The sequence below is a fragment of the Lepidochelys kempii genome, chromosome 5 (assembly GCF_965140265.1).
Source record: "Lepidochelys kempii isolate rLepKem1 chromosome 5, rLepKem1.hap2, whole genome shotgun sequence".
Classification (NCBI taxonomy): domain Eukaryota; kingdom Metazoa; phylum Chordata; order Testudines; family Cheloniidae; genus Lepidochelys; species Lepidochelys kempii.
In genome coordinates, this window is record NC_133260.1 from 969043 (window position 1) to 994532 (window position 25490).

Consider the following 25490-nt stretch of genomic DNA (forward strand, 5'->3'; position numbering starts at 1 on the left):
TCTGCATCTCACTCCGGCCGTATCTGCCGTGCGTCCTACCCCAATGCACACGCAGCATCCCTCCAGCCCAGTGCGGAGCCCCCAGCGTCACACCAGCCAGCCATTGCCATCTACTCTTTATTGCTCTGCAGGGCCTAGAGTTTGGGGTAGTTCTCTGGGGCGTAGGGCATGGGCTGGTCCAGGTACTCGCTGATGGGGGTGGTGAAGGTTGCGTTCCTCCTAAAGGGGGTGTCACTGGTACGGATGTTGGAGACGCCCTGAAAGAAGAGGAATTGGACAACATCCCAGGTGAACAGAGCAGGACTTTCAGGGAGGGCCTCAGCTGTGGGGATGGGGCAGACATGGCAGGGCCCCCGGCTGGGGGGACGGGGCCAGAGGCATGCTGAGGAGAGGAGCAGGAGTCACTCCACGCCCCTGCCCGCGGAGGTGGCTGCCAGTCTGTTGGGTCAGGCCCAACCCTGCCAGCAGCCACATGGGATGCAGGTGGGAACGGCTGAGCTGCTGGGGCACTCGCTTGCTGCCCCCAGACAGCCTGGCTGGTGCAGACCGGGGGTACTTACAGGCAGCTGGCGGACGCTCTCCAGCCAGAAGGTGTGGGGCTGCTCCAGGCGATAGTCATGGGGCTGGGAGAAGCACAAAGGCAGAGCGTGCCCATCAGCAGGGAGCTGCATCCCCCAAGGCTTCCCGTGCCCCTGCGATGGGCGCTTGGCTTGCCCTGCCTGAGGACCCACAGGGGAGTCTCCATGGTCATGGCAAGTCCCAGCCACCCCGAGGGCACCACCCACGCTGGGGGGCACTGCCGAGTGGGCAGCCCTTGAGCCTGCAGCTCAGCCCCTCCGTGCTGGCTGTGATGCCGAGCGCCAGGAACAGCAGGGGCTGAATCACCCCGGCTGGGAGAGGGCAGGTGGCAGGTCCCTGCCCTGGCCATGTACCCTGCCATATGCCCATCCAGCTACCCACTCTGCCCAGCTCCTCCTCTCCGCCCCAGTCCATGGACCTGTCACTATCCCACCCACCCTGTACCCCCCTCCTTCCCCTGCAGGCTGAGCAGCGATGCTGGGGGCGGCTGATGGTGCGGAGCCCTGGGCCCAGGTCTCACCCTGGTGGGGGGCGGCAGCTCAGCCCGGAAGCCCTCCTTGCGGTAGTCCCAGTGGGTGGTGGAGAGTGACTCCATGGGCCCGGCGGGAGGGTAAAGCTCCGTCAGGGTCTCCTTCCTGCAGAGAGACGCTGGGGTCACCGAGGGACGGGGCTGCAGCGCCCACCGGCTCCCCTGGCCCCTGCCACCCTGGCCCAGCCAGTGGGCCCCGTGGGAAAGTTCTGCAACCACAGGGGACCCAAGCTGCAAAGAGCCCCGCCCCATGGGGCGGAGCCTGCACAGAGTTCTCACCTGGCCCCAGCCCAGGGGAGGAGTCTGTGAAGAGCCCCACCCCCAGGGGAGCAGCCTAGGCAGGTGCCCGCCCCCGCACCAGGGTGGTGGAGCGGGGGGAGTGTTAATGGGCTCGGGAGCAGGGCGTGGCTCTGCCCTGGGGGTCACACGGGCGCCGGCTGCAGGGCGCTGGCTGGGGAAGCAGCAGAGTGGTGCATGTCAGGCTGGCCGGCAGCCTCCCAGGGGCTGGCCGGAGCCTGGGGGCAAGGCCGACGTCCTCTCTGTTCCGGCAAGCCAGTGCCCCCGCAGCATCATGCAGGCCCTGGCTGGGCCGTGTCCCCAGGGCTCCCACTAGTCAGGCGCCCAAAGCCGCTGGCCATCCCCTGCGCCCCCGAAGAACAGCTCTCTCCGGGGCTCCACAGGCCAGCTGGGACACCCCACCAGCATTTAGCAGCCTCTGCCCCTACTCAGCCTCCAGCTGCCACCCCCCAGCCAGGCCCATGGCCACCCGGGCGTTTCCCTCCCCCTGGGCATTGGCTAGAACTGGTACCCCCAGTGCTCCCCTGGCCCCCGCCTGCTCACACTGCCCCTGGGGGGAGCGCTGCCCCCCAGGCTCCTAATCTCTCCTGCTGCCTCTGCTTTCCCAGGCTCACAACAATGGCTTCCCTTATCACAGGGCCCGGGGGAGCGGGCCAGCACATGGGCCCCAGACGCTATCACAAAGGGAAAGCAACAGGAAACCCCCCCAGGCCTGGAGCATGACGCAGCCCAGCGGCTCAGCACAGGGTGCAGGCGAGGAACAAGGAGGCCTCAGGCCTGAATCTGAGCCGGACTCGCCTCTGGCTGGGGTCAGCATGTGTTGGGCTGAACCAGGAACCAGCCGGCATGGCCCCAGGCCCTTTGCAGCAGTGACCCACCTCAGTGAGCCCGACAGCCGCCCCGCAGGGGTGCTGCAGTCCAGACAGGCACCCGGCACTGCCGGAGTCCGGGCCACGCTGAGTGCTCACCTGGTGGGGCCTGGGCCAGCCAAGTGTCTCATAACCCCCCTCCAGGCTGAGCACCCGTCTGGGCCGGGCAGCCTCAGGAGGGGTCTTGCCGGTCTGGGGCTCTAGGCATGCGGGATAACACAGCATGTGAGACAGACACAACCCCTCCCCAGTCCCTGCCCCCAATCTGGCTCCCCCAGCACCTCAGAGATCAGGACCTGGATATAAGGACCCCTTCCCTGGCCCCATAGAGCGCCCTGGGAAACCACAACCAGGGGCTGGCAGAGCCAAAGGAGACTACAGGAGCTGTGGAAATCTGTGGGGGCCATACCCAGGGCTGGGGGCGGGAATCCAGGGCAAGCAGCGCCCAGCAGGGGCAGAAGGCACAGGACTGTTGGCAGTGCCAGGGCAGCGAGCTAGCAGCCCTCAGCCAAGCAGCCCAGCGGGGGCGATTCCACAGGCTCCTCTCCCACACCGGCTGCTCAGCGCTCGCGTCTCTGCCGCAGCTGGCCCCCAGCCTCCCCGCCGGGGGCTGGACTCTGCTAGCGGGACTCCGGCCAGCACGCTGAGACCAGCAATGGACACACTGCAGTGCCAGCGGAGACTCAGTCGGAGGCCACACGGCCCCCGGGGGCGGGCGGGCAGGCTAGAGCTCGGGTGGGTAGCCCAAGCCTCTGCCACTTCTCCACACTGCAATTCTCAGCGGGCTGGCAACGGCTGCTCCCCGGGCTGGAGATCCATCTCCCGCTGCAGCATAGACCCAGCCAGAGTGCCCAGTGCAGCTGGCACTTCCCCCATGGCTGCCAGGCACAGGCGCCTCCCAAGACGGGGCCCTGCTCCCTGCACGGCCCAGCTGAGCTAGGGGCCCGGGGAGAGTGAGGCAGCCGCAGGGAGAAGAGCTTGGCTGGGGAGCAGCCTGCTCATTGCCAGCCCCGCACTGCCCTACCCGCCCTCCCTGCTGGGAGCCTGAGCGTGGGCAGGAAAAGGGCAGCAGGCTCACCTGTATTTCTGGTACAGCATTAACTCCAGCATGGCCTCCCGCTGCCCTGCAGGGAGAGACGGGGCACGTCAGTGCTTGGGGACTGGCCTGGGCACTGTACTGCAGCCCCTGGAGTCAGAGCCCCTGCCAAGGCAGCGGTGTGGGGTGGGCTGGGAGGCCAAGAGAAAACACACGGGCAGCCTACAAGGCACAGGGAGCACCATGGCCAGATAGAGAAGGGCAGCAACCTCGACCCACAGATACAGCGCCAGGCGCCTGAGACCCAGAGCGAGTCATCCTGCCAAGCCGCGAGCAAGGCCTGCAGCTGCCTCTCAGGGGAGCTGTCATCAATATAAAGGGAAGGGTAAACACCTTTAAATCCCTCCTGGCCAGAGGAAAAACCCTTTCATCTGTGAAGGGTTAAGAAGCTAGGATAACCTCGTTGGCACCTGACCACAATGACAAATGAGGAGACAAGATACTTTCAAAAGCTGGGGGGAGGGAGAAACAAAGCCTCTCTCTGTCTGGGTGATGCTTTTGCCGGGGACAGAACAGGAATAGAGTCTTAGAACTTAGTAAGTAATCTAGCTAGAGATGCGTTAGATTCTGTTTTCTTTAAATGGCTGAGAAAATAGCTGTGCTGAATGGAATGGATATTCCTGTTTTTGTGTCTTTTTGTAACTTAAGGTTTTACCTAGAGGGATTTTTCTGTGTTTTGAATCTAATTACCCTGTAAGGTATTTACCATCCTGAGTTTACAGAGGTGATTCTTTTACTTTTTCTTCTATTAAAATTCTTCTTTTAAGAACCTGATTGCTTTTTCATTGTTCTTAAGATCCAAGGGTTTGGGTCTGTGATCATCTATGTAAATTGGTGAGGATTTTTATCAAACCTTCCCCAGGAAAGGGAGTGTAGGGTTTCGGGGGGAAAGGTGTTTCCAAGCGGGCTCTTTCCCAGTTATATATCTGTTAGACTTTTGGGGGTGGCAGCGATAAAGTACAAGGGCAAAATCTAAAATAGTTTGTACCTTGGGGAAGTTTTAACCAAAGCTGGTAAAAGTAAGTTTAGAAGGTTTTCATGCAGGTCCCCACATCTGTACCCTAGAGTTCAGAGTGGGGTACGAACCTTGACATGGTGGCAGAGCGGTGGGATTAACTTGAAATCACTTTGAGATCAATTTGAGATTTTTTGAACCAGAAGCACAGATTTTAAAAAGGGATTTTTTTTTTCCTTTGGGCTGCTGGAAAGCAGGTTTTCAGCTGAAAGCAGTTAGAGTTTTTTTTTTTTCTCTGCTTGGGGGCCAGAGCAGAGACAAAAGGGAATTGTCTTTTGTGAGCTGGAGTTTTCTCTACCTAAAGGCAGGGTAGTTCACCTCCTGCAGGGAAATTCACAAGTCTTCACAGACCTGAAGAAGTGTTGTTTTTTTTTTTTCTAAGAGCAACTAGAGGGGTTTTCTACCTATTTGCCTTTCAATTTTTAATTTGGAGACAAAGGTGTTAGGTTGTTTTTTTTTTAAAGTATTTCTCTGTAGGCTGACAATCACTATCAGAGAACCTAGGTATCCGGACAGCACAGCAAAATTTTACAAGCCAAGGTTTTTTTGTTTGTTTGTTTTCTTTCTAACTCTCGGGTGTAAAGTTAGTTAAAAACAGAGAGGTTAGAATGACAGACTGCACTGTTCAACAAAAGCTGGAATTAGCCAGATTTGAGGCTGAGGAAAAACAAAAGGAACATGAAAGACGGATAGAACTCATACGGATGGAGATGGATGCACACACGGCCAGAGAAAAAGAAATGAAGGCTGCTCACAGGAGAGAAATGGAGGCAAGGGAAAAAATAATGGAGGCAAGGAACAAAGAACTGGAGGAGAAGGAAAAAGAGAGGAAGCATGTGGAGGAGGAGAAGGAAAAAGAGAGGAAGCATGCACTGGAGATGGAGAAGGCAAAGGCTCAGCGGAATATATAAACAAACCCTAAAAAGAAAAGGAGTACTTGTGGCACCTTAGAGACTAACCAATTTATTAATTGGTTAGTCTCTAAGATGCCACAAGTACTCCTTTTCTTTTTGCGAATACAGACTAACACGGCTGTTACTCTGAAACCAAACAAACCCTAGCAATCCTTCTCTAGGTACCCCTTCCCATCCCAGAAAGTTCCCCACCTACAAGGCAGGCGATGATACCGAGGCCTTCTTAGAAAACTTCAAAAGGGCCTGCCTTGGGTACAGCATCCCTACAGACCAATACATGGTAGAGCTGAGGCCACAGCTCAGGGGACCCTTAGCTGAGGTGGAGGCTGAAATGCCTAAGGAACAAATGAACCAGTATGAACTGTTTAAAACCAAGGCGAGAGTCAGAATGGGGCTAATCCCCGAGCATTCCCATCGGCGATTCAGAGCCCTAAGGTGGAAACCAGACGTGTCATTTACCCGACATGCCTACCACATTGTGAAACATTGGGATGCCTGGATATCAGGAGCAAGTGTTAAATCTGCAGAAGATTTGCCCTTCCTAATGCAAATGGAGCAGTTCCTAGAGGGGGTTCCTGAGGAAATAGAAAGATACATCCTAGCTCGGAAGCCCAAAACTGTAATCGAGGCGGGGGAGATTGGAGCCAAATGAGTGAAGGGGGCAGAAAAGAAAAAAACTGGTCGCAGTTGGAGCGGAGACCAGAAGGGACAACCTCAGACCACCCCCTACTACCGGGGGCAGCCCAAGGCCCCACCTACCCCCCAAGGAACCCTCCAGCCCCCTTATCGTCCCGCACAGGGGCAGGTGAGTGGCCCAGGGTGCTGCACCACCCCACTGGAACACATAGAATCATAGAATCATAGAATCATAGAATATCAGGGTTGGAAGGGACCCCAGAAGGTCATCTAGTCCAACCCCCTGCTCAAAGCAGGACCAATTCCCAGTTAAATCATCCCAGCCAGGGCTTTGTCAAGCCTGACCTTAAAAACCTCTAAGGAAGGAGATTCTACCACCTCCCTAGGTAACGCATTCCAGTGTTTCACCACCCTCTTAGTGAAAAAGTTTTTCCTAATATCCAGTCTAAACCTCCCCCACTGCAACTTGAGACCATTACTCCTCGTTCTGTCATCTGCTACCATTGAGAACAGTCTAGAGCCATCCTCTTTGGAACCCCCTTTCAGGTAGTTGAAAGCAGCTATCAAATCCCCCCTCATTCTTCTCTTCTGCAGGCTAAACAATCCCAGCTCCCTCAGCCTCTCCTCGTAACTCATGTGTTCCAGTCCCCTAATCATTTTTGTTGCCCTTCGCTGGACTCTCTCCAATTTATCCACATGGAACCACTTCCCTGCGCCCCCTTGCCCAGCTGCTCCAGGCCCCAAGGCCTCACCTCTCCCAGGCAGCCCAGTCCTTCGGGGGCTGCGGTAGGAATCCTTCATGGTGGTGCGGTCAGCCAGCTGCGCGAGGAGCTGGAGGGTGAGCAGCCCGCGGTGGCCGTGCCGGTAGAAGAAGCCCTCGCTGCCCAGCTCTGGACTCGGCACTTGGTCCAGCTCGTTCGTGGCTCTCTGGAAACAAGCAGCAGCAGCAGCACAAAGTCCAGGGTGGGGAGGGCACAGCTAGCCCTGGCCCCAGCTCTGGCCCCAGCCTCCCACGCCAAAGGGGACGGCTTCCCTCAACGCCTGTAGGGCAGCGCGGCCTGTGGAGACTGCAGCACCCAGCGAGGCAGCCGGCCAAGGGGACGGCTCTGAGGGCGGCTCACCCCAAGCCCAGCTCCTTCTCCAGCTTCCTCTGCTCCCCCAATCCCCGAGGAGCTCCGAGACACAGTGCTTCTGTGCCAACACCTGCTAATGCCAGGACTGTGCCCTCAGCGGGGGCCGCCACAGGGCCAGGGCCATGCAGACCCCTCCTCGCAGCGAGACGTGCTGCACAGATACAGCCTCCCACCAACACCAGAGCCCAGCAGGAGCCCTGAGAGCAGCAGCTCAGTGACCGCAGGGTGGAGCAGGGACTGAGACGGGGGCACTCTCTCCTGCAGGGTCCAGAACTCGAGGACTCGCCAGAGACACTCTCAAAAGGGGAAGCGGGAAACCAACCCTTGACCCTGGGGAAGGAAAAAGGTGCAGATGGCATCAAACTGTCCAGCCCGTCCCTGCCCTCCACTGGGGGTCACACCCCACTGTTCCTCTCTCTCCCTCAGATCCCCCTGCTATGATCCCGAGTGACCCCTCCTATGCCAGCACCCCTGGGTGCCTCCTTTACAGTCTGCAGGTATCCACAAGGGGAACAAATATTGACTAAAAGAACAGGAGGACTTGTGGCACCTTAGAGACTAACCAATTTATTTGAGCATGAAATAAAAAAAGCTCAAAGCTCAAAGCTCATGCTCAAAGCTCAAGCTCACGAAAGCTCATGCTCAAATAAATTGGTTAGTCTCTAAGGTGCCACAAGTCCTCCTTTTCTTTTTGCGAATACAGACTAACACGGCTGTTACTCTGAAACCTATCAGGTCTAAGTGTTTCGCAGTGAGGGGAATTAACCATTGGAGCCATTTACTGAGCATCGTGGGGGATGCTCCATCACTGACCCTTGTAACCCAAGATAGGATGTTTTCCTAAAAGCTGCTCTCCTTCAAACAGGAATTAATCCAGAGAAGTTCTCCAGCCGCTGTTAGACCGCAGGTCGGGTTGGTCCTAGGGCCCATGCCGTAGAGGGGGTCACACTGGTCCTATGGCCTGTGCTGTGCAGAGGTTCAGACCAGTCCTAGGACCTGTGCTGGGCAGGGGGTCAGGCCGGTCCTAGGGCCTGTGCTGTGCAGGGGGTCGGACTGGATGATCACACTGGAGTCTAGGATTTATGATGTTAAACTGGCATCAGGGTACTGGACCCTCCCACCCTGGAACTCAATTCACTGAGCCACGATGGGCCTGATGAGTGGGATAAGTGCTGCCATAGCATAAAAGGCCCAGCTCCTTTGAGCCTCTGAACACAAAGGGCCAATCCCCACACACCCAGTGGCTCTTATCATGGCAGGCACTGGGGCTATCGGGAGGATAGGACCCCCCACAGGGAAGCCCATCCTGGCCGGTGCTGAGTGTACAGGGTTGGGACCATACGCACACTGCCAGCCCTGTCCGGGGGGCGCTGGTGTTGACGTTTCAATAATGAAGGAGATGTTAGGCTGGGTGGAGATCAGCCATGTGGGGCCTTGAAAGTACAGACGGCAGCTTAGGTTGGCCGGGGGAGCTAGTGGCGGGGTGATGCAGGACAAGTGATGGGCTAGGAGAAGGACCTGGGTAGCCGCATCCGAGTGGCTCCAAGTGGGGCAGGACTGCACTGTAAGGCCAGAGAGAGGGAGGCGAGGCACTGGGATCCCGGAGGAGAGCTTTCGCTGTGTGGATGGACAGGAAAGACTGGGTCTTCCAGATGGGATGCAGAAAGAATCAGCGAGATGTAGACCTAGCCTGGGTGTGAGGACCTAGAGAGGTGCCTGAGTGGAGGTTACGGCCCCGGGCAGCAGGCAGGATGGTGCGTCCTACCAAACTCTGCCTGGGGGGTGTCTGATAAATGTGACCTCCCACCAGGACTGGCTCCAAGCCACCGCCACCATTCAGCACAAGACACTGCCATAGGACTCCATACCACCCCCACTGCTCACAGGGAGGGCGAAGCAGCCATGACACTGACCAGAGTCTTGGGAAGCCCAGAGCAGCAGCAGCAGCCGCAGGGACCTACAGACTCAGGCAGACACTAGGCATTGGTCTGACCTGTACAGGGAGGGGAGGAGGGTATCAGGCTAGATGGGCCCTGATGCAGAGTGCAGGAGATGGGGAGATAGTGGCCTAGCTGGGCCATGCCAGGGTGGGGTGATGCCAGGCTGGTGGCCACAGGGCAGTTATGTAGGGACATCACAGTGCTTTGCATCAATGTGGCATTGTCTGTGCTGTTGTGTAAATACCAGCAGGCAGCTGCTTTGCTGCAAACAGATGGGGGATTACCTCCTCCTGCCAGTTATGGACAAGGCATTTCCCTCGGGACTCAAGCCGCGGTTGCTCCTCAGGCATCTTAGCCTTGCTGGGCAGCATGTCGACCATGCAGGGCAGCAGCATTCCAAGGCTGCCCCCCGGCTCTCCATGGCAGGGTGGCATCTCAACCAGACAGGGCTCCATCTCAGCCTTGCTGGGTGGCATTTCTCCAGGCATCTCTGCCACGCAGGGCAACAGCTCTCTGTGGCAGGGCGGCATCTCAGCCATACTGGATGGCATCTCTCCGTTGCTCACTGGCAGCTCTCTCTGGCTGTGCAGCAAGGCTTGCTCTGTGAGAGCTGAGCTGTTGAACGAGGAAGGAGAAAGTGCTGTCATTTACACTGTGGTCCCAGCACAATGGGCTCACAATCAACGTCTACTCTCCACAGCAAACGCCATCTCACCCTCGGCCCAACCCAGAGACCCAGCAAGACCAGGGCCTAGGTGCACCTTGATGCAGAGGTCCCTGGGGCTCTACCTATGCAGCTTGCCCCACGCTATGGCCCTCCCCACTCCGGTCCCGCCATCCTCAGAACAATGGTGGTAGCAGGGATCCCGTTCTCCCCCACAATGAGGCAGGAGCTGCAGCAGGGCCCCTCTCCCTTCAGGAGCACCAGGGTTTCCTGTTCCCTCCTGGAGAGGCAGGGTGTGAGGAAATTGGAATTTTCTGTAATATTTTTGAGAGGCCTGTGTGCCTCAGTTTTCCCTGTGTGCTGCATCATTGCCAAGTGGGTAGCAAAGGGCTGTTTGGTCTAGGGTGGGCTAAGAGACACAGGTGTGTGTGTGTCACCAAGCTGTCTGGGCCTTGGTCCCCTCATCAGGAGAGCATTTGAGAAAACAATGGCAACTCCAATCCCTCAGACATTGACTCCCAGTGACCAAGGCCCCAGAGGGATCTGGATTTCCCCATCTCTCAGCAGGGAGGCTGAGCAACTTTTCCCAGCTGGAGAACAAAGGACTGGGGAGGTATAAGATGGGGGATCAGAGCTGGCAGGAGCCGGGCTCTCCCTGGAGTCTGACCTACGAGGTCAGATGGTGAGACAGGGCAGGAGTGCAAGTCGGGCGGTACTCTGGCAAGAGATTTTGAGGGGTACAGCGTACTGGAAAGACTTGGAGCTAGCCCCCACTCCGGAGGGGGAGTGGGGCTGCACTCTGCTCCTTAAAGGAGCAGAATGCTGTTAGGGAGGGGATTCATTCTTTAAATGGCTTTAACAGCACAATACATATGCTAACAAACTTCAACAAAGTCAGGAGTCCTCAAGAGGGGTGGGGGGAGGATGGGTGTTTAAACAGTGTTTTTTATTCTGTTTCTCCCCACTGGTCTGAATTATCCATGACGTCCATACTGCATCACATCAAGTCCAAATCATTCGAGGAATGCCTCTGCTTGCACTGACCAGAGGATGTTTGGATTCTGATGTCAGCCCAGTTCTGCAGCCTGACGGGAATCAGGTGTTGTCCCCAGTGTACAAAGAATTCTTCTTTGCAGCCAAACTAGTCTAACATGCATTTTGTTAACTGGAACTGGAGCAGCAAAACAAAGAAAACAAATGCCTCATTTTCCAGCTTTGTGGGTGAGAGAACTATAAGTGAAGAGTATAATGCCGGACACTGACAGCCTTAAACCAGCTGCCTCAGGAATCTGCCAAGAACTTTGCTGACAATATGTTCCTCATCTTAGCAATGGAGCTAAGGCATCACACATCTGCCCACCTTTATTCAAATGAAGCTCCTTCTGATCTGACAGTTCAGGCAGTCAGTTTCGTCCAGAACAATTTACAAAAAGGGATAGAGAATAAGACGGAGAACATCTTATTGCCCTTATATAAATCCATGGTACGCCCACATCTTGAATATTGTGTACAGATGTGGTCCCCTCATCTCAAAAAAGATATACTGGCAGTAGAAAATGTTCAGAGAAGGGCAACTAAAATGATGAGGGGTTTGGAATGGGTCCTATATGAGGAAAGATTAAAGAGGCTAGGACTTTTCAGCTTGGAAAAGAGGAGACTAAGGGGGGATAGGATAGAGGTCTATAAAATCATGAGTGGTGTGGAGAAAGTGAATAAGGAAAAGTTATTTGCTTGTTCCCATAATATAAGAACTAGGGGCCACCAAATGAAATTAATGGGCTGCACGTTTAAAACAAATAAAAGGAAGTTCTTCTTCACTCAGCGCACAGTCAACCTGTGGAACTCCTTGCCTGAGGAGGTTGTGAAGGCTAGGACTATAACAGGGTTTAAAAGAGAACTGGATAAATTCATGGAGGCTAAGTCCATTAATGGCTATTCGCCAGGATGGGTAAGGAAGGGTGTCCCTAGCCTCTGTTTGTCAGAGGGTGGAGATGGATGGCAAGAGAGAGATCCCTTGATCATTACCTGTTAGAGTCACTCCCTCTGGGGCACCTGGCATTGGCCACTGTTGGCAGACAGGATCCTGGGCTGGATGGACCTTTGGTCTGACCCAGTATGGCCGTTCTTATGTTCTTACAAACTTGGAACCTAATCCTGTAAACCCTTAATCATTTGATCAGTTCCATTGAAGACAATGGGACTATTTACATGACTGTGGACCACTTTTCTGGACTGGTAAGAGTTTCAGAAGTGTGTTCTTATAAAGGAAGTTGAACCCCCATTGAAATGCAATGTTTGGGTACAATACAATAAAGCAGTTTAGGATACAGTTCTACTTAAAATTTGTCTTTTAATAAGTCATACATGTGTTGGAATGGCTCCTCACCCAACTCCCATATTCCACATAAACAGACTGAATACTACATATGTTGGGGGAAAGTGAGTAGTTAAGCATCTTGATGTTTGTATATACAAAGGGGGGTGTCGGAGGGGATGGGGAGAGTGTGGGGGCCCCAGGCTGGGGGTGGGGCAGGGAGGAGTCACATGGAGGGTCACATGGGGAGGTCACATGCTCCCCACCCCTTGTGTCCCTCCCATGAGTGCAGTACCAGCAAGAAATGATTTCTACTTGCACTACTGCCCACCGGGTTCCCTACAGCTTGGCTGGGCTCTGGGCTGACCGGACTGGACAATGCTCCAACCGTCAGTTCTCTGGGCTACCCTGAGGGCTCCCTGTGCTGTGTCCAGGTGACTGATCGACCCGACGGCTCTGGCAGCGCTGTGGGAATGTCACTGCAGATGCTGGGCGAGCTGCATTAATCCCTGCGGAGTGGACAGGTCTCCACTGGGCTCTGTCTCAGTGGGACTCACTGAGCGGAGCTCATGGGGTGGAGCAGGGGGGCTGCAGGCCCAGAGGTCCAGTCTCAAGAGGTGGGGAAGCCAGAGGAAGAGTGAGACCTCCCAGGGGTATGGCCCACTGACGGACTCCTCCTAGAGACTGTTCCAAAGCTGGTGACACAGTTCCAGTCCTGTGGGTCTGTGACACGGGGTAGCAGCAAGGAGGTCCCCCAGCATTCACAACCCCAGCTTCTGAGATATCTGCTTTGATAGGAGCCATGCCCCTGTGCTATTCCCCACCTGCTACGTTCAGATCCCTCTGCTGGGGTGGGGCTGGCAGAGCATCTGACACCCCACTGAGATGCATAGGGAACTTCCCCTGTCACAGCAATCGTCTCAGACTCAGGCAGACAGGACTACATCGATTCCACCAGTCCCAGCTCCCCCCGTCAGAGCGATCAGCTCAGGCTCTCTGCAGACGCAGGCAGCATCGCTGCAACGCTCACCCTGGGTCAGTGTCAAGCTTTACTTTATGGCTCCAAAGGCAGAAACTTCCCTTCTTTAAATGAAAGCTGAAGTTGTGCTGTGGTGGCCGGGCCCCTGCGGCTTGATCCAGCCCAGCTCATGCCCCCCCCATCTCCAGATACTCCTGACACCCTGACCCTAAATCCCACACATGCCCTAGGCCCTGCCCTTCTCGTGCTCTGTGCCCCACACCAGGCCCCGCCTCCACGTGCCCTGTGCCCCACACCAGGCCACGCCCCCACATGCCCTGTGCCCCACACCAGGCCCCGCCTCCACGTGCCCTGTGCCCCACACCAGGCCACGCCCCCACATGCCCTGTGCCCCACACCAGGCCCCGCCTCCACATGCCCTGTGCCCCACACCAGGCCATGCCCCCACGTGCCCTGTGCCCCACACCAGGCCACGCCCCCACGTCTCCTGTTCCCCACACCAGGCCCCGCCTCCACGTGCCCTGTGCCCCACACCAGGCCACGCCCCCACATCCCCTGTGCCCCACACCAGGCCACACCCCCACGTGCCCTGTTCCCCACACCAAGCCACGCCCCCACATCCCCTGTGCCCCACACCAGGCCACGCCCCCACGTGCCCTGTGACGCACACCAAGCCACGCCCCCAGGTCCCCACACCAGGCCACGCCCCCACGTCCCCTGTTCCCCACACCAGGCCACGCCCCCACGTGCCCTGTGCCCCACACCAGGCCACGCCCCCACGTCCCCTGTGCCCCACACCAGGCCACGCCCCCACGTGCCCTGTTCCCCACACCAGGCCACGCCCCCACATCTCCTGTTCCCCACACCAGGCCACGCCCCCACGTGCCCTGTGCCACACACCAGGCCACGCCCCCAGTTCCCCACACCAGGCCACGCCCCCACGTGCCCTGTGCCCCGCACCAGGCCACGCCCCCAACACTGGGCCCCGCCCCCACCTGCCCTTAGCCCAACGCCAGCCCCCACACAGCGCTACCTTTGCTCCATTTGAACTCTGACCCCACCCATGACCCCGTGACCCTGGCATGGCCCCCTCACCCCTGCGGGCTCCCGTCCTCGCGCGGCCGCTCTCGCTCCATCTCGGGTCAGCCAATCACTTCTGCGCCTGCGCACGCAGCCTCGCTGTCTCCATGGGGACAGTAAACAGCGTGGGGGAGAGCCTTCCGAGTGCGCATGCGCTGACGGCCCCAACTGCCCTGTCTCCTAAGCGACGGGACGCCACCCGCCCATTGGCTGAACGGAGCACGTGCCATCTAAGAAGCACCTCCCATTGGGCGGCTGCCGGGCGAGCATCTGAGTCCAGCACGGCCCCCTCTCCCCGCGTGGGCTCGGGGGGCGGGGCTCCAGCGACCCCTCCCCTCGGCCCCGGCTTGCGCTGGGCCCCGCCCCCTGCTGCAAAGACCCGTCCGGGAGCCGCCGGGCAGGGCGGGGCCAGGCGGGAAGGGGCGGGGCCGATGGGCGGGGCCAGGCGGGAAGGGGCGGGGCTGATGGGCGGGGCCAGGCGGGGTCAATGAGCCGGTTCAGCAAGAAGGGGCGTGGCCAAGCTGGGGCTGTTGCAGCAGGACATATCCCTGGCTGTCTTTGGGCCAGGGTGGGGGGGAACCAGGCCCTTCCCCTTGTTAACTCTGAACCCTACTGATGGCGCAGTGACAATGTCCCTGCCCAGCTTGCAGAGCCCAGGGAAGGGCAGGGTGCTGGGGTGGGCGCCTGCAGCCCTGGGGTGTGGTGAGGCTGTCCCCGGCACACCCACCCCCTGCCTCTTGTTTTAGCCTCGGCTGGGCGTGCTGCGGGGCAGGTGCTGTTTCGGGCCACATGCCTGTGCAGCACCCGATGGCACCCGTATGCTGCCTGCGGCCTCCAGCTGCGCCAGTAGCCCAGCTGTGAGCAGCCCTGCTCTGAGTCCCAGGCCTCCCTCACTCCAGTAAGGAAAGCCAGGCAAGCCATCCGCTCTAAGGCAAATGGGATCCTTTCAATAGTCAGCAGCGTACAGAGGCTGGAATGATCTGCTGCAGGCCGGCCCGCGGCTGCGTGCGGGGAGCGCTGCAGAGCCAGCCAGCACCAGCCGCTGCAGCGGCTGACTGGACCCGGCAGCAGGATCTTCAGGTTGAAGGGATCTTGCTCAAACTTTCCAGAAAGTCTCGCTTGGGGCTGAGCCGGGGCCTCTGTCTGGCAGGTGAGAGCCGAGCAGGGAACAAGCTGGAAGCCGGGCGCGAAGGTGCCCCTCCAGGGTATTCCGGGGCAGGGCTCATGCTTTGGGACTTGTGGGCTTGTTCTTTCGTGTCCTTCTGCTGGGCCTGGGAGGCCCGGAAGGTGAAAGCCTTTAGCTCCTTGGTTTCCCCTACACAGCTCGGGCCTGCCCAGCCTCCTCCGTCTTCCTTGGCTGGAGGACTGCCAAGCAGTGGGGAGCGCTCCCTACTATCTGGGGAAGGGGCTGCAGCCTGCCCACAGAATTGCAGCACTGTAGTGAAGACGCTGGAAGCCGACGAGACAGCTTCTCCTGGCCGCGTAGTTAACCCACTTCCATGAGAGATGGTAGCTGTGCCGGCAGAGACTCTGCCATCGCCGACGCGCTGTCTACACAGGGGTCAGGTCGGTGTACGAGTGTGGCTCAGGGGGGTGGATTTCTCACAGCCCTGCGCACCCCTGATCTAGGTCTGCAGTGTAGGCCTGGCCAGAGAGGTGTGAAGAAAAGCAAAGTGTCAGAGCAGGCTCTGTGAGAGTCCCTGCCTCACCCCACCCCACCCTGTCACCCACATGGAACATGGGACCTGCCTGCAAAGCAAAAACTCCTGCCAGGCCTCTTCAGCTGTCAGAAAGGCGCCAAACCCACGCAGTGCTGTGCAGCACACCTGTATGCATAGCAGGTGCTTCACAAACTCCACACAGCAGCACTGAAATGCAGCCACCTCTGGGGTGGATGATAGGAGCCAAGCAGAGCATTGCGCCCGACTGGACAAGGAGGACAGCCATCTGTGGACGTACATTGGCCTGCCCTTGCTCTCTGCTCCCCTCCTCCCTCCCCCAGGCTTCCCACATAGTCTCCTGCTGCAAGTGTGAGAGCCTTCTCCACTGCAGTTCCTGCTGGCTGGAGCAGCCTCTCTCCACATCATTTCAAGCTTGTGCTGGACCCTGGGTCTCCTCACCTGCGCAGGGCTGCGTGATCAGCTCTGCAGGACGGGGCGGGTGGGGTGCAGGTGGTACCAGACTGCAGGAGAGCTGCGTTTGGCTCCTCTGGGCTGTGCAGGTGCCATGGGCCTGTGGGGGGAGTGGCATTGCCCCATGCCATGCTGCTGACCTTGAATGTAAAACCAGGGCTCCTGCACCACTTCCCACTGCCTGCTTGGTCTGTGTGTGACCCAGACAGGGGTCTCGGCCCTGATGGGGGCAGGTGTTCGTCCAGACAGCCCTGCAGGAGCAGCCTCTCCCCGCCCTTTCTGCCCTGCAGTTTGGGGCCCAGGCAGGCAGCTTCCTTCCTGCCAGTCTCTGTGCCAGGGGAGCCGGCCTCAGCCATGTAGCACGCACCCCACCTGCTCCCCACACTGCCCTGTGTTCACCTCCACGCCTGCGGAGTCGGCGTCCCTGCCCCGGGACGTGCCCTCGCCCCCAGCTGGCTGCCACCCCCCACACCCCCCCCCACTCCACACACACTGCCCCCGTGACACTCACCCCTCACCCTGCCCCGGGACGTGCCCTCGCCCCCAGCTGGCTGCCACCCCCACACCCCCACTCCACACACACTGCCCCTGTGACATTCACCCCTCACCCTGCCCCGGGACGTGCCCTCGCCCCCAGCTGGCTGCCACCCCCACACCCCCCCCCACTCCACACACACTGCCCCCGTGACACTCACCCCTCACCCTGCCCCGGGACGTGCCCTCGCCCCCAGCTGGCTGCCACCCCCCACACCCCCCCACTCCACACACACTGCCCCCGTGACACTCACCCCTCACCCTGCCCCGGGACGTGCCCTCGCCCCCAGCTGGCTGCCACCCCCACACCCCCCCCCACTCCACACACACTGCCCCCGTGACACTCACCCCTCACCCTGCCCCGGGACGTGCCCTCGCCCCCAGCTGGCTGCCACCCCCGCACACCCCCCCCACTCCACACACACTGCCCCCGTGACACTCACCCCTCACCCTGCCCCGGGACGTGCCCTCGCCCCCAGCTGGCTGCCACCCCCACACCCCCCCACTCCACACACACTGCCCCCGTGACACTCACCCCTCACCCTGCCCCGGGACGTGCCCTCGCCCCCAGCTGGCTGCCACCCCCACACCCCCCCCACTCCACACACACTGCCCCCGTGACACTCACCCCTCACCCTGCCCCGGGACGTGCCCTCGCCCCCAGCTGGCTGCCACCCCCCACACCCCCCCACTCCACACACACTGCCCCCGTGACACTCACCCCTCACCCTGCCCCGGGACGTGCCCTCGCCCCCAGCTGGCTGCCACCCCCCACACCCCCCCACTCCACACACACTGCCCCCGTGACACTCACCCCTCACCCTGCCCCGGGACGTGCCCTCGCCCCCAGCTGGCTGGCTGCCACCCCCACACCCCCCACTCCACACACACTGCCCCTGTGACATTCACCCCTCACCCTGCCCCGGGACGTGCCCTCGCCCCCAGCTGGCTGCCACCCCCACACCCCCCCCCACTCCACACACACTGCCCCCGTGACACTCACCCCTCACCCTGCCCCGGGACGTGCCCTCGCCCCCAGCTGGCTGCCACCCCCACACCCCCCCCCACTCCACACACACTGCCCCCGTGACACTCACCCCTCACCCTGCCCCGGGACGTGCCCTCGCCCCCAGCTGGCTGCCACCCCCACACCCCCCCCACTCCACACACACTGCCCCTGTGACATTCACCCCTCACCCTGCCCCGGGACGTGCCCTCGCCCCCAGCTGGCTGCCACCCCCCCACACCCCCCACTCCACACACACTGCCCCCGTGACACTCACCCCTCACCCTGCCCCGGGACGTGCCCTCGCCCCCAGCTGGCTGCCACCCCCCACACCCCCCCCCACTCCACACACACTGCCCCCGTGACACTCACCCCTCACCCTGCCCCGGGACGTGCCCTCGCCCCCAGCTGGCTGCCACCCCCACACCCCCCCCACTCCACACACACTGCCCCCGTGACACTCACCCCTCACCCTGCCCCGGGACGTGCCCTCGCCCCCAGCTGGCTGCCACCCCCACACCCCCCCCCACTCCACACACACTGCCCCCGTGACACTCACCCCTCACCCTGCCCCGGGACGTGCCCTCGCCCCCAGCTGGCTGCCACCCCCACACCCCCCCCCACTCCACACACACTGCCCCCGTGACACTCACCCCTCACCCTGCCCCGGGACGTGCCCTCGCCCCCAGCTGGCTGCCACCCCCACACCCCCCACTCCACACACACTGCCCCTGTGACACTCACCCCTCACCCTGCCCCGGGACGTGCCCTCGCCCCCAGCTGGCTGCCACCCCCACACCCCCCCCCACTCCACACACACTGCCCCCGTGACACTCACCCCTCACCCTGCCCCGGGACGTGCCCTCGCCCCCAGCTGGCTGCCACCCCCACACCCCCCACTCCACACACACTGCCCCCGTGACACTCACCCCTCACCCTGCCCCGGGACGTGCCCTCGCCCCCAGCTGGCTGCCACCCCCACACTCCCCCCCACTCCACACACACTGCCCCCGTGACACTCACCCCTCACCCTGCCCCGGGACGTGCCCTCGCCCCCAGCTGGCTGCCACCCCCGCACACCCCCCCCACTCCACACACACTGCCCCCGTGACACTCACCCCTCACCCTGCCCCGGGACGTGCCCTCGCCCCCAGCTGGCTGCCACCCCCACACCCCCCCCCACTCCACACACACTGCCCCCGTGACACTCACCCCTCACCCTGCCCCGGGACGTGCCCTCGCCCCCAGCTGGCTGCCACCCCCCACACCCCCCCCCACTCCACACACACTGCCCCCGTGACACTCACCCCTCACCCTGCCCCGGGACGTGCCCTCGCCCCCAGCTGGCTGCCACCCCCACACCCCCCCCCACTCCACACACACTGCCCCCGTGACACTCACCCCTCACCCTGCCCCGGGACGTGCCCTCGCCCCCAGCTGGCTGCCACCCCCACACCCCCCCACTCCACACACACTGCCCCCGTGACACTCACCCCTCACCCTGCCCCGGGACGTGCCCTCGCCCCCAGCTGGCTGCCACCCCCCACACCCCCCCCCACTCCACACACACTGCCCCCGTGACACTCACCCCTCACCCTGCCCCGGGACGTGCCCTCGCCCCCAGCTGGCTGCCACCCCCGCACACCCCCCCCACTCCACACACACTGCCCCCGTGACACTCACCCCTCACCCTGCCCCGGGACGTGCCCTCGCCCCCAGCTGGCTGCCACCCCCACACCCCCCCCCACTCCACACACACTGCCCCCGTGACACTCACCCCTCACCCTGCCCCGGGACGTGCCCTCGCCCCCAGCTGGCTGCCACCCCCACACCCCCCCACTCCACACACACTGCCCCCGTGACACTCACCCCTCACCCTGCCCCGGGACGTGCCCTCGCCCCCAGCTGGCTGCCACCCCCACACACCCCCCCACTCCACACACACTGCCCCCGTGACACTCACCCCTCACCCTGCCCCGGGACGTGCCCTCGCCCCCAGCTGGCTGCCACCCCCCACACCCCCCCCCACTCCACACACACTGCCCCCGTGACACTCACCCCTCACCCTGCCCCGGGACGTGCCCTCGCCCCCAGCTGGCTGCCACCCCCACACCCCCCCCACTCCACACACACTGCCCCCGTGACACTCACCCCTCACCCTGCCCCGGGACGTGCCCTCGCCCCCAGCTGGCTGCCACCCCCACACCCCCCCACTCCACACACACTGCCCCCGTGACACTCACCCCTCACCCTGCCCCGGGACGTGCCCTCGCCCTCGCCCCAGCTGGCTGCCACCCCCACACCCCCCCCCACTCCACACACACTGCCCCCGTGACACTCACCCCTCACCCTGCCCCGGGACGTGCCCTCGCCCCCAGCTGGCTGCCACCCCCCACACCCCCCCACTCCACACACACTGCCCCCGTGACACTCACCCCTCACCCTGCCCCGGGACGTGCCCTCGCCCCCAGCTGGCTGCCACCCCCCACACCCCCCCACTCCACACACACTGCCCCCGTGACACTCACCCCTCACCCTGCCCCGGGACGTGCCCTCGCCCCCAGCTGGCTGCCACCCCCCACACCCCCCCACTCCACACACACTGCCCCCGTGACACTCACCCCTCACCCTGCCCCGGGACGTGCCCTCGCCCCCAGCTGGCTGCCACCCCCACACCCCCCCCACTCCACACACACTGCCCCTGTGACATTCACCCCTCACCCTGCCCCGGGACGTGCCCTCGCCCCCAGCTGGCTGCCACCCCCCCACACCCCCCACTCCACACACACTGCCCCCGTGACACTCACCCCTCACCCTGCCCCGGGACGTGCCCTCGCCCCCAGCTGGCTGCCACCCCCCACACCCCCCCACTCCACACACACTGCCCCCGTGACACTCACCCCTCACCCTGCCCCGGGACGTGCCCTCGCCCCCAGCTGGCTGCCACCCCCACACCCCCCCCACTCCACACACACTGCCCCCGTGACACTCACCCCTCACCCTGCCCCGGGACGTGCCCTCGCCCCCAGCTGGCTGCCACCCCCACACCCCCCACTCCACACACACTGCCCCCGTGACACTCACCCCTCACCCTGCCCCGGGACGTGCCCTCGCCCCCAGCTGGCTGCCACCCCCGCACACCCCCCCCACTCCACACACACTGCCCCCGTGACACTCACCCCTCACCCTGCCCCGGGACGTGCCCTCGCCCCCAGCTGGCTGCCACCCCCACACCCCCCACTCCACACACACTGCCCCCGTGACACTCACCCCTCACCCTGCCCCGGGACGTGCCCTCGCCCCCAGCTGGCTGCCACCCCCCACACCCCCCCCCACTCCACACACACTGCCCCCGTGACACTCACCCCTCACCCTGCCCCGGGACGTGCCCTCGCCCCCAGCTGGCTGCCACCCCCACACCCCCCCACTCCACACACACTGCCCCCGTGACACTCACCCCTCACCCTGCCCCGGGACGTGCCCTCGCCCCCAGCTGGCTGCCACCCCCCACACCCCCCCCCACTCCACACACACTGCCCCCGTGACACTCACCCCTCACCCTGCCCCGGGACGTGCCCTCGCCCCCAGCTGGCTGCCACCCCCACACCCCCCCCACTCCACACACACTGCCCCCGTGACACTCACCCCTCACCCTGCCCCGGGACGTGCCCTCGCCCCCAGCTGGCTGCCACCCCCCACACCCCCCCACTCCACACACACTGCCCCCGTGACACTCACCCCTCACCCTGCCCCGGGACGTGCCCTCGCCCCCAGCTGGCTGCCACCCCCACACCCCCCCCCACTCCACACACACTGCCCCCGTGACACTCACCCCTCACCCTGCCCCGGGACGTGCCCTCGCCCCCAGCTGGCTGCCACCCCCACACCCCCCCACTCCACACACACTGCCCCCGTGACACTCACCCCTCACCCTGCCCCGGGACGTGCCCTCGCCCCCAGCTGGCTGCCACCCCCACACCCCCCACTCCACACACACTGCCCCCGTGACACTCACCCCTCACCCTGCCCCGGGACGTGCCCTCGCCCCCAGCTGGCTGCCACCCCCACACCCCCCCCACTCCACACACACTGCCCCCGTGACACTCACCCCTCACCCTGCCCCGGGACGTGCCCTCGCCCCCAGCTGGCTGCCACCCCCACACCCCCCCACTCCACACACACTGCCCCTGTGACATTCACCCCTCACCCTGCCCCGGGACGTGCCCTCGCCCCCAGCTGGCTGCCACCCCCACACCCCCCCACTCCACACACACTGCCCCCGTGACACTCACCCCTCACCCTGCCCCGGGACGTGCCCTCGCCCCCAGCTGGCTGCCACCCCCACACTCAACCCCCTACACCCTGCGACACACCCCACTCCACACACACCCCACGCCCTGCCCGTGGGACACATCCTCGCCTCCAGGAGGCTGCCTGCCACACCCACCACGCCGTGCAACACACACACACCCACCCCATTAAATCCACAGCCGGCATGTGCTCCCTCCCCGCCACCCCCATACACACGGACACACCCTACAATCCACACAGCCCCGACCCCGTGCTGCGCCCCCCAGGCACGCAGACCCGCCTGCTCCACACGGCCTGGGCCCAGCGCCGCGCTGCAGGCTGGCCACGTGCTGGCTGATATAAATACCCAGCCGGGTGTTTTCTTTGGGAGCAGGACCATCCCCAGAGCCGAGCGGAGAGAAACCAGCCGCCTCCCCTCCCCAAACCCACAAGTGGGCCCCTGGCCCGCAGCCCCCGGCAGCCCAGAGCCAATAGCAGGGCTGCCTGGGCCCGGGAGGAGCCCTGAGCCCCAGCCAAATCCCACAGAGCAAGCCTCAGCTCCCCCCCCGCCACACGGGATATTTATAACAACAAGCAGCGCCTTGAGCCGTGTGTACAGAGCAAGCCAGCCCAGCCCCGCCACTGCCATGCCCAGCTCCTGAGGACGCTTTGCTCCCAGTCCTGGGACGCCGGGGGCACAGCAGGGTCTCTGCCCAGCCGGCCAGGCCACCACGCGTGGCCAGGAAGGGATTTCAGACCAGTGAACTGAGCTGCCAGCCTGTGCACTAGCCCCCCCACGGGGCACAGACCCCACCGGGCTGGGGGAGGATCCCGGCCCTAGTGTCCCGGGGCACAGACCCCACCGGGCTGGGGGAGGATCCCGGCCCTAGTGTCCCGGGGCACAGACCTCACTGGGCTGGGGGAGGATCCCGGCCCTAGTGTCCCGGGGCACAGACCTCACTGGGTTGGGGGAGGATCCCGGCCCTAGTGTCCCGGGGCACAGACCCCACCGGGCTGGGGGAGGATCCCGGCCCTAGTGTCCCGGGGCACAGACCTCACTGGGTTGGGGGAGGATCCCGGCCCTAGTGTCCCGGGGCACAGACCTCACTGGGTTGGGGGAGGATCCCGGCCCTAGTGTCCCGGGGCACAGACCCCACCGGGCTGGGGGAGGATCCTGGCCCTAGTGTCCCGGGGCACAGACCTCACTGGGTTGGGGGAGGATCCCGGCCCTAGTGTCCCGGGGCACAGACCTCACTGGGTTGGGGGAGGATCCCGGCCCTAGTGTCCCGGGGCACAGACCTCACTGGGCTGGGGGAGGATCCCGGCCCTAGTGTCCCGGGGCACAGACCTCACTGGGCTGGGGGAGGATCCTGGCCCTAGTGTCCCGGGGCACAGACCTCACTGGGCTGGGGGAGGATCCCGGCCCTAGTGTCCCGGGGCACAGACCTCACTGGGTTGGGGGAGGATCCCGGCCCTAGTGTCCCGGGGCACAGACCCCACCGGGCTGGGGGAGGATCCCGGCCCTAGTGTCCCGGGGCACAGACCTCACTGGGTTGGGGAAGGATCCCGGCCCTAGTGTCCCGGGGCACAGACCCCACCGGGCTGGGGGAGGATCCCGGCCCTAGTGTCCCGGGGCACAGACCTCACTGGGTTGGGGGAGGATCCCGGCCCTAGTGTCCCGGGGCACAGACCTCACCGGGCTGGGGGAGGATCCCGGCCCTAGTGTCCCGGGGCACAGACCTCACCGGGCTGGGGGAGGATCCCGGCCCTAGTGTCCCGGGGCACAGACCCCACCGGGCTGGGGGAGGATCCCGGCCCTAGTGTCCCGGGGCACAGACCCCACCGGGCTGGGGGAGGATCCCGGCCCTAGTGTCCCGGGGCACAGACCTCACTGGGCTGGGGGAGGATCCCGGCCCTAGTGCCCCAGGGCAGATCCCGCTGCCCTCGGGGGCTGTGTGGGTGAGGCCCGGTGGTGCAAGGGCTGTGCTCAGGAGACGGGCTGTGAATCTTGGCCCCAGTGACTGCTCCGTGGTTCCTGCCCTGCCCCTCCCACCTAGCTGGGGACCCACGGCTCTGACGCCAGGATCCACCACCCCTGGTCGTGCCCCTGGGTAGCTCTGTGTAGGGGCGTCCGTCATGGCCCTGCACCCGGCCCCAGGGACAGGGCCTCACCATGGCCCAAGGAGCGAGGGTACCACAGATGGCCGAAGGCGCCTCTCCCACAGGGGACTGCAGGAAAGGAGCACGCGCACACCCATTCACCCACGCTCACGCCCATTCACAACCAGACACAACTCCCACGCACAACCACTGGCACACCCAAGCACAATCATGATCACCCACGTTCACCCCTGGATGTAACTCCCGCGCGTAATCACTGTCACCCCCCACCCGATGCAACACCCACACGTGATCATAGTCACACCCAGACACGACACCTACGCCCAATCACTGTCACACCCAGACACAACAACTGTGCACAATCACTGTCACACCTGGCTGCAACTCCCACACACAACCACTGTCACACCCAGACATGACACCTGTACATAATCACTGTCACAGCTGTTCACTGAATACACTACATCCCCCCACCCCCAAGTCCTTGTCATACCCATTTGCAATACCCTATCACTGTCACTAGGAACTGTTAATGGGGAGTCATCATCCCGTAGGGTTGTTTCCAGTGGGTCCTGCAGGGATCCATTCTCTGGCCAATGCCATTCAACGTGGTTGTGCGCTGGAGGACACGTTGTTATGACGTTAATTAAATCCCATTGTGATTGATAGGTGTGAACTCACCCTTGTAAGCATAAACCCCTACTCAAGACAAAACAGGGTGTGTGCACCAGCCCAGAAGCTTTTGGCTGAGTACTCTTTTAAGGGTGGGGGTCTGCAGGGAGATGATACAGAAATTGAGAACAGACAAGAACAGAGAGTGGGAGAAGCAAGAAAGTCAAGCAGGAGCCTGTGAGCACAGTGCGAGCCTGGAAAAAGCTAGAGAGCTTTTGGGTCTGGTGCTGGCTAAAGAGGCTTGGGGCTGTAAACGAAGAAGCTGCTCCTTTTGATCTCGGTTCCTCCTGTGTTCAGGGAAGCAGGACTTTGTATATTGCTTGTAAATAAACAAAGAGAACACCAGACCACTGTGACGTTACTGACGTAACCTCTGACCCTACAGATCACTGTTGCAACCACTGTTATATAGTTGCAGCAAATATTGTACAAGGATTGTTGTGTGAGGTGTCCATGGAAAGGTTACGATTTGCTGGTTATGATGATGCTGTCTGCATGGGTGTGTCATTTTTGTAGTTGAAGTTATGAATATTGGCTCTGTACTTGTATCTTAATGTGTTTTCATAGAATCATAGAATATCAGGGTTGGAAGGGACCTCAGGAGGTCATCTAGTCCAACCCCCTGCTCAAAGCAGGACCAATCCCCAACTAAAGCATCCCAGCCAGGGCTTTGTCAAGCCTGACCTTAAA

At 62.1% G+C, this 25490-nt stretch overlaps 1 protein-coding gene across 1 annotated transcript; it reads right to left on the reverse strand.

Moving 5' to 3' along the window:
- Positions 1 to 110: 110 nt before the first annotated feature.
- SPAG8 (sperm associated antigen 8) lies at positions 111 to 14309 on the reverse strand. Its single transcript, XM_073343267.1, has 7 exons — positions 14061 to 14309; positions 9293 to 9623; positions 6688 to 6862; positions 3353 to 3398; positions 1100 to 1214; positions 561 to 623; positions 111 to 257 (listed from the first exon to the last, which is right to left on the reverse strand). Exons 1-7 carry the CDS (start codon positions 14099 to 14101, stop codon positions 135 to 137), a joined length of 894 nt encoding a protein of 297 aa, XP_073199368.1. The 5' UTR covers positions 14102 to 14309; the 3' UTR covers positions 111 to 134.
- Between the last annotated feature and the right edge of the window lie 11181 nt (positions 14310 to 25490).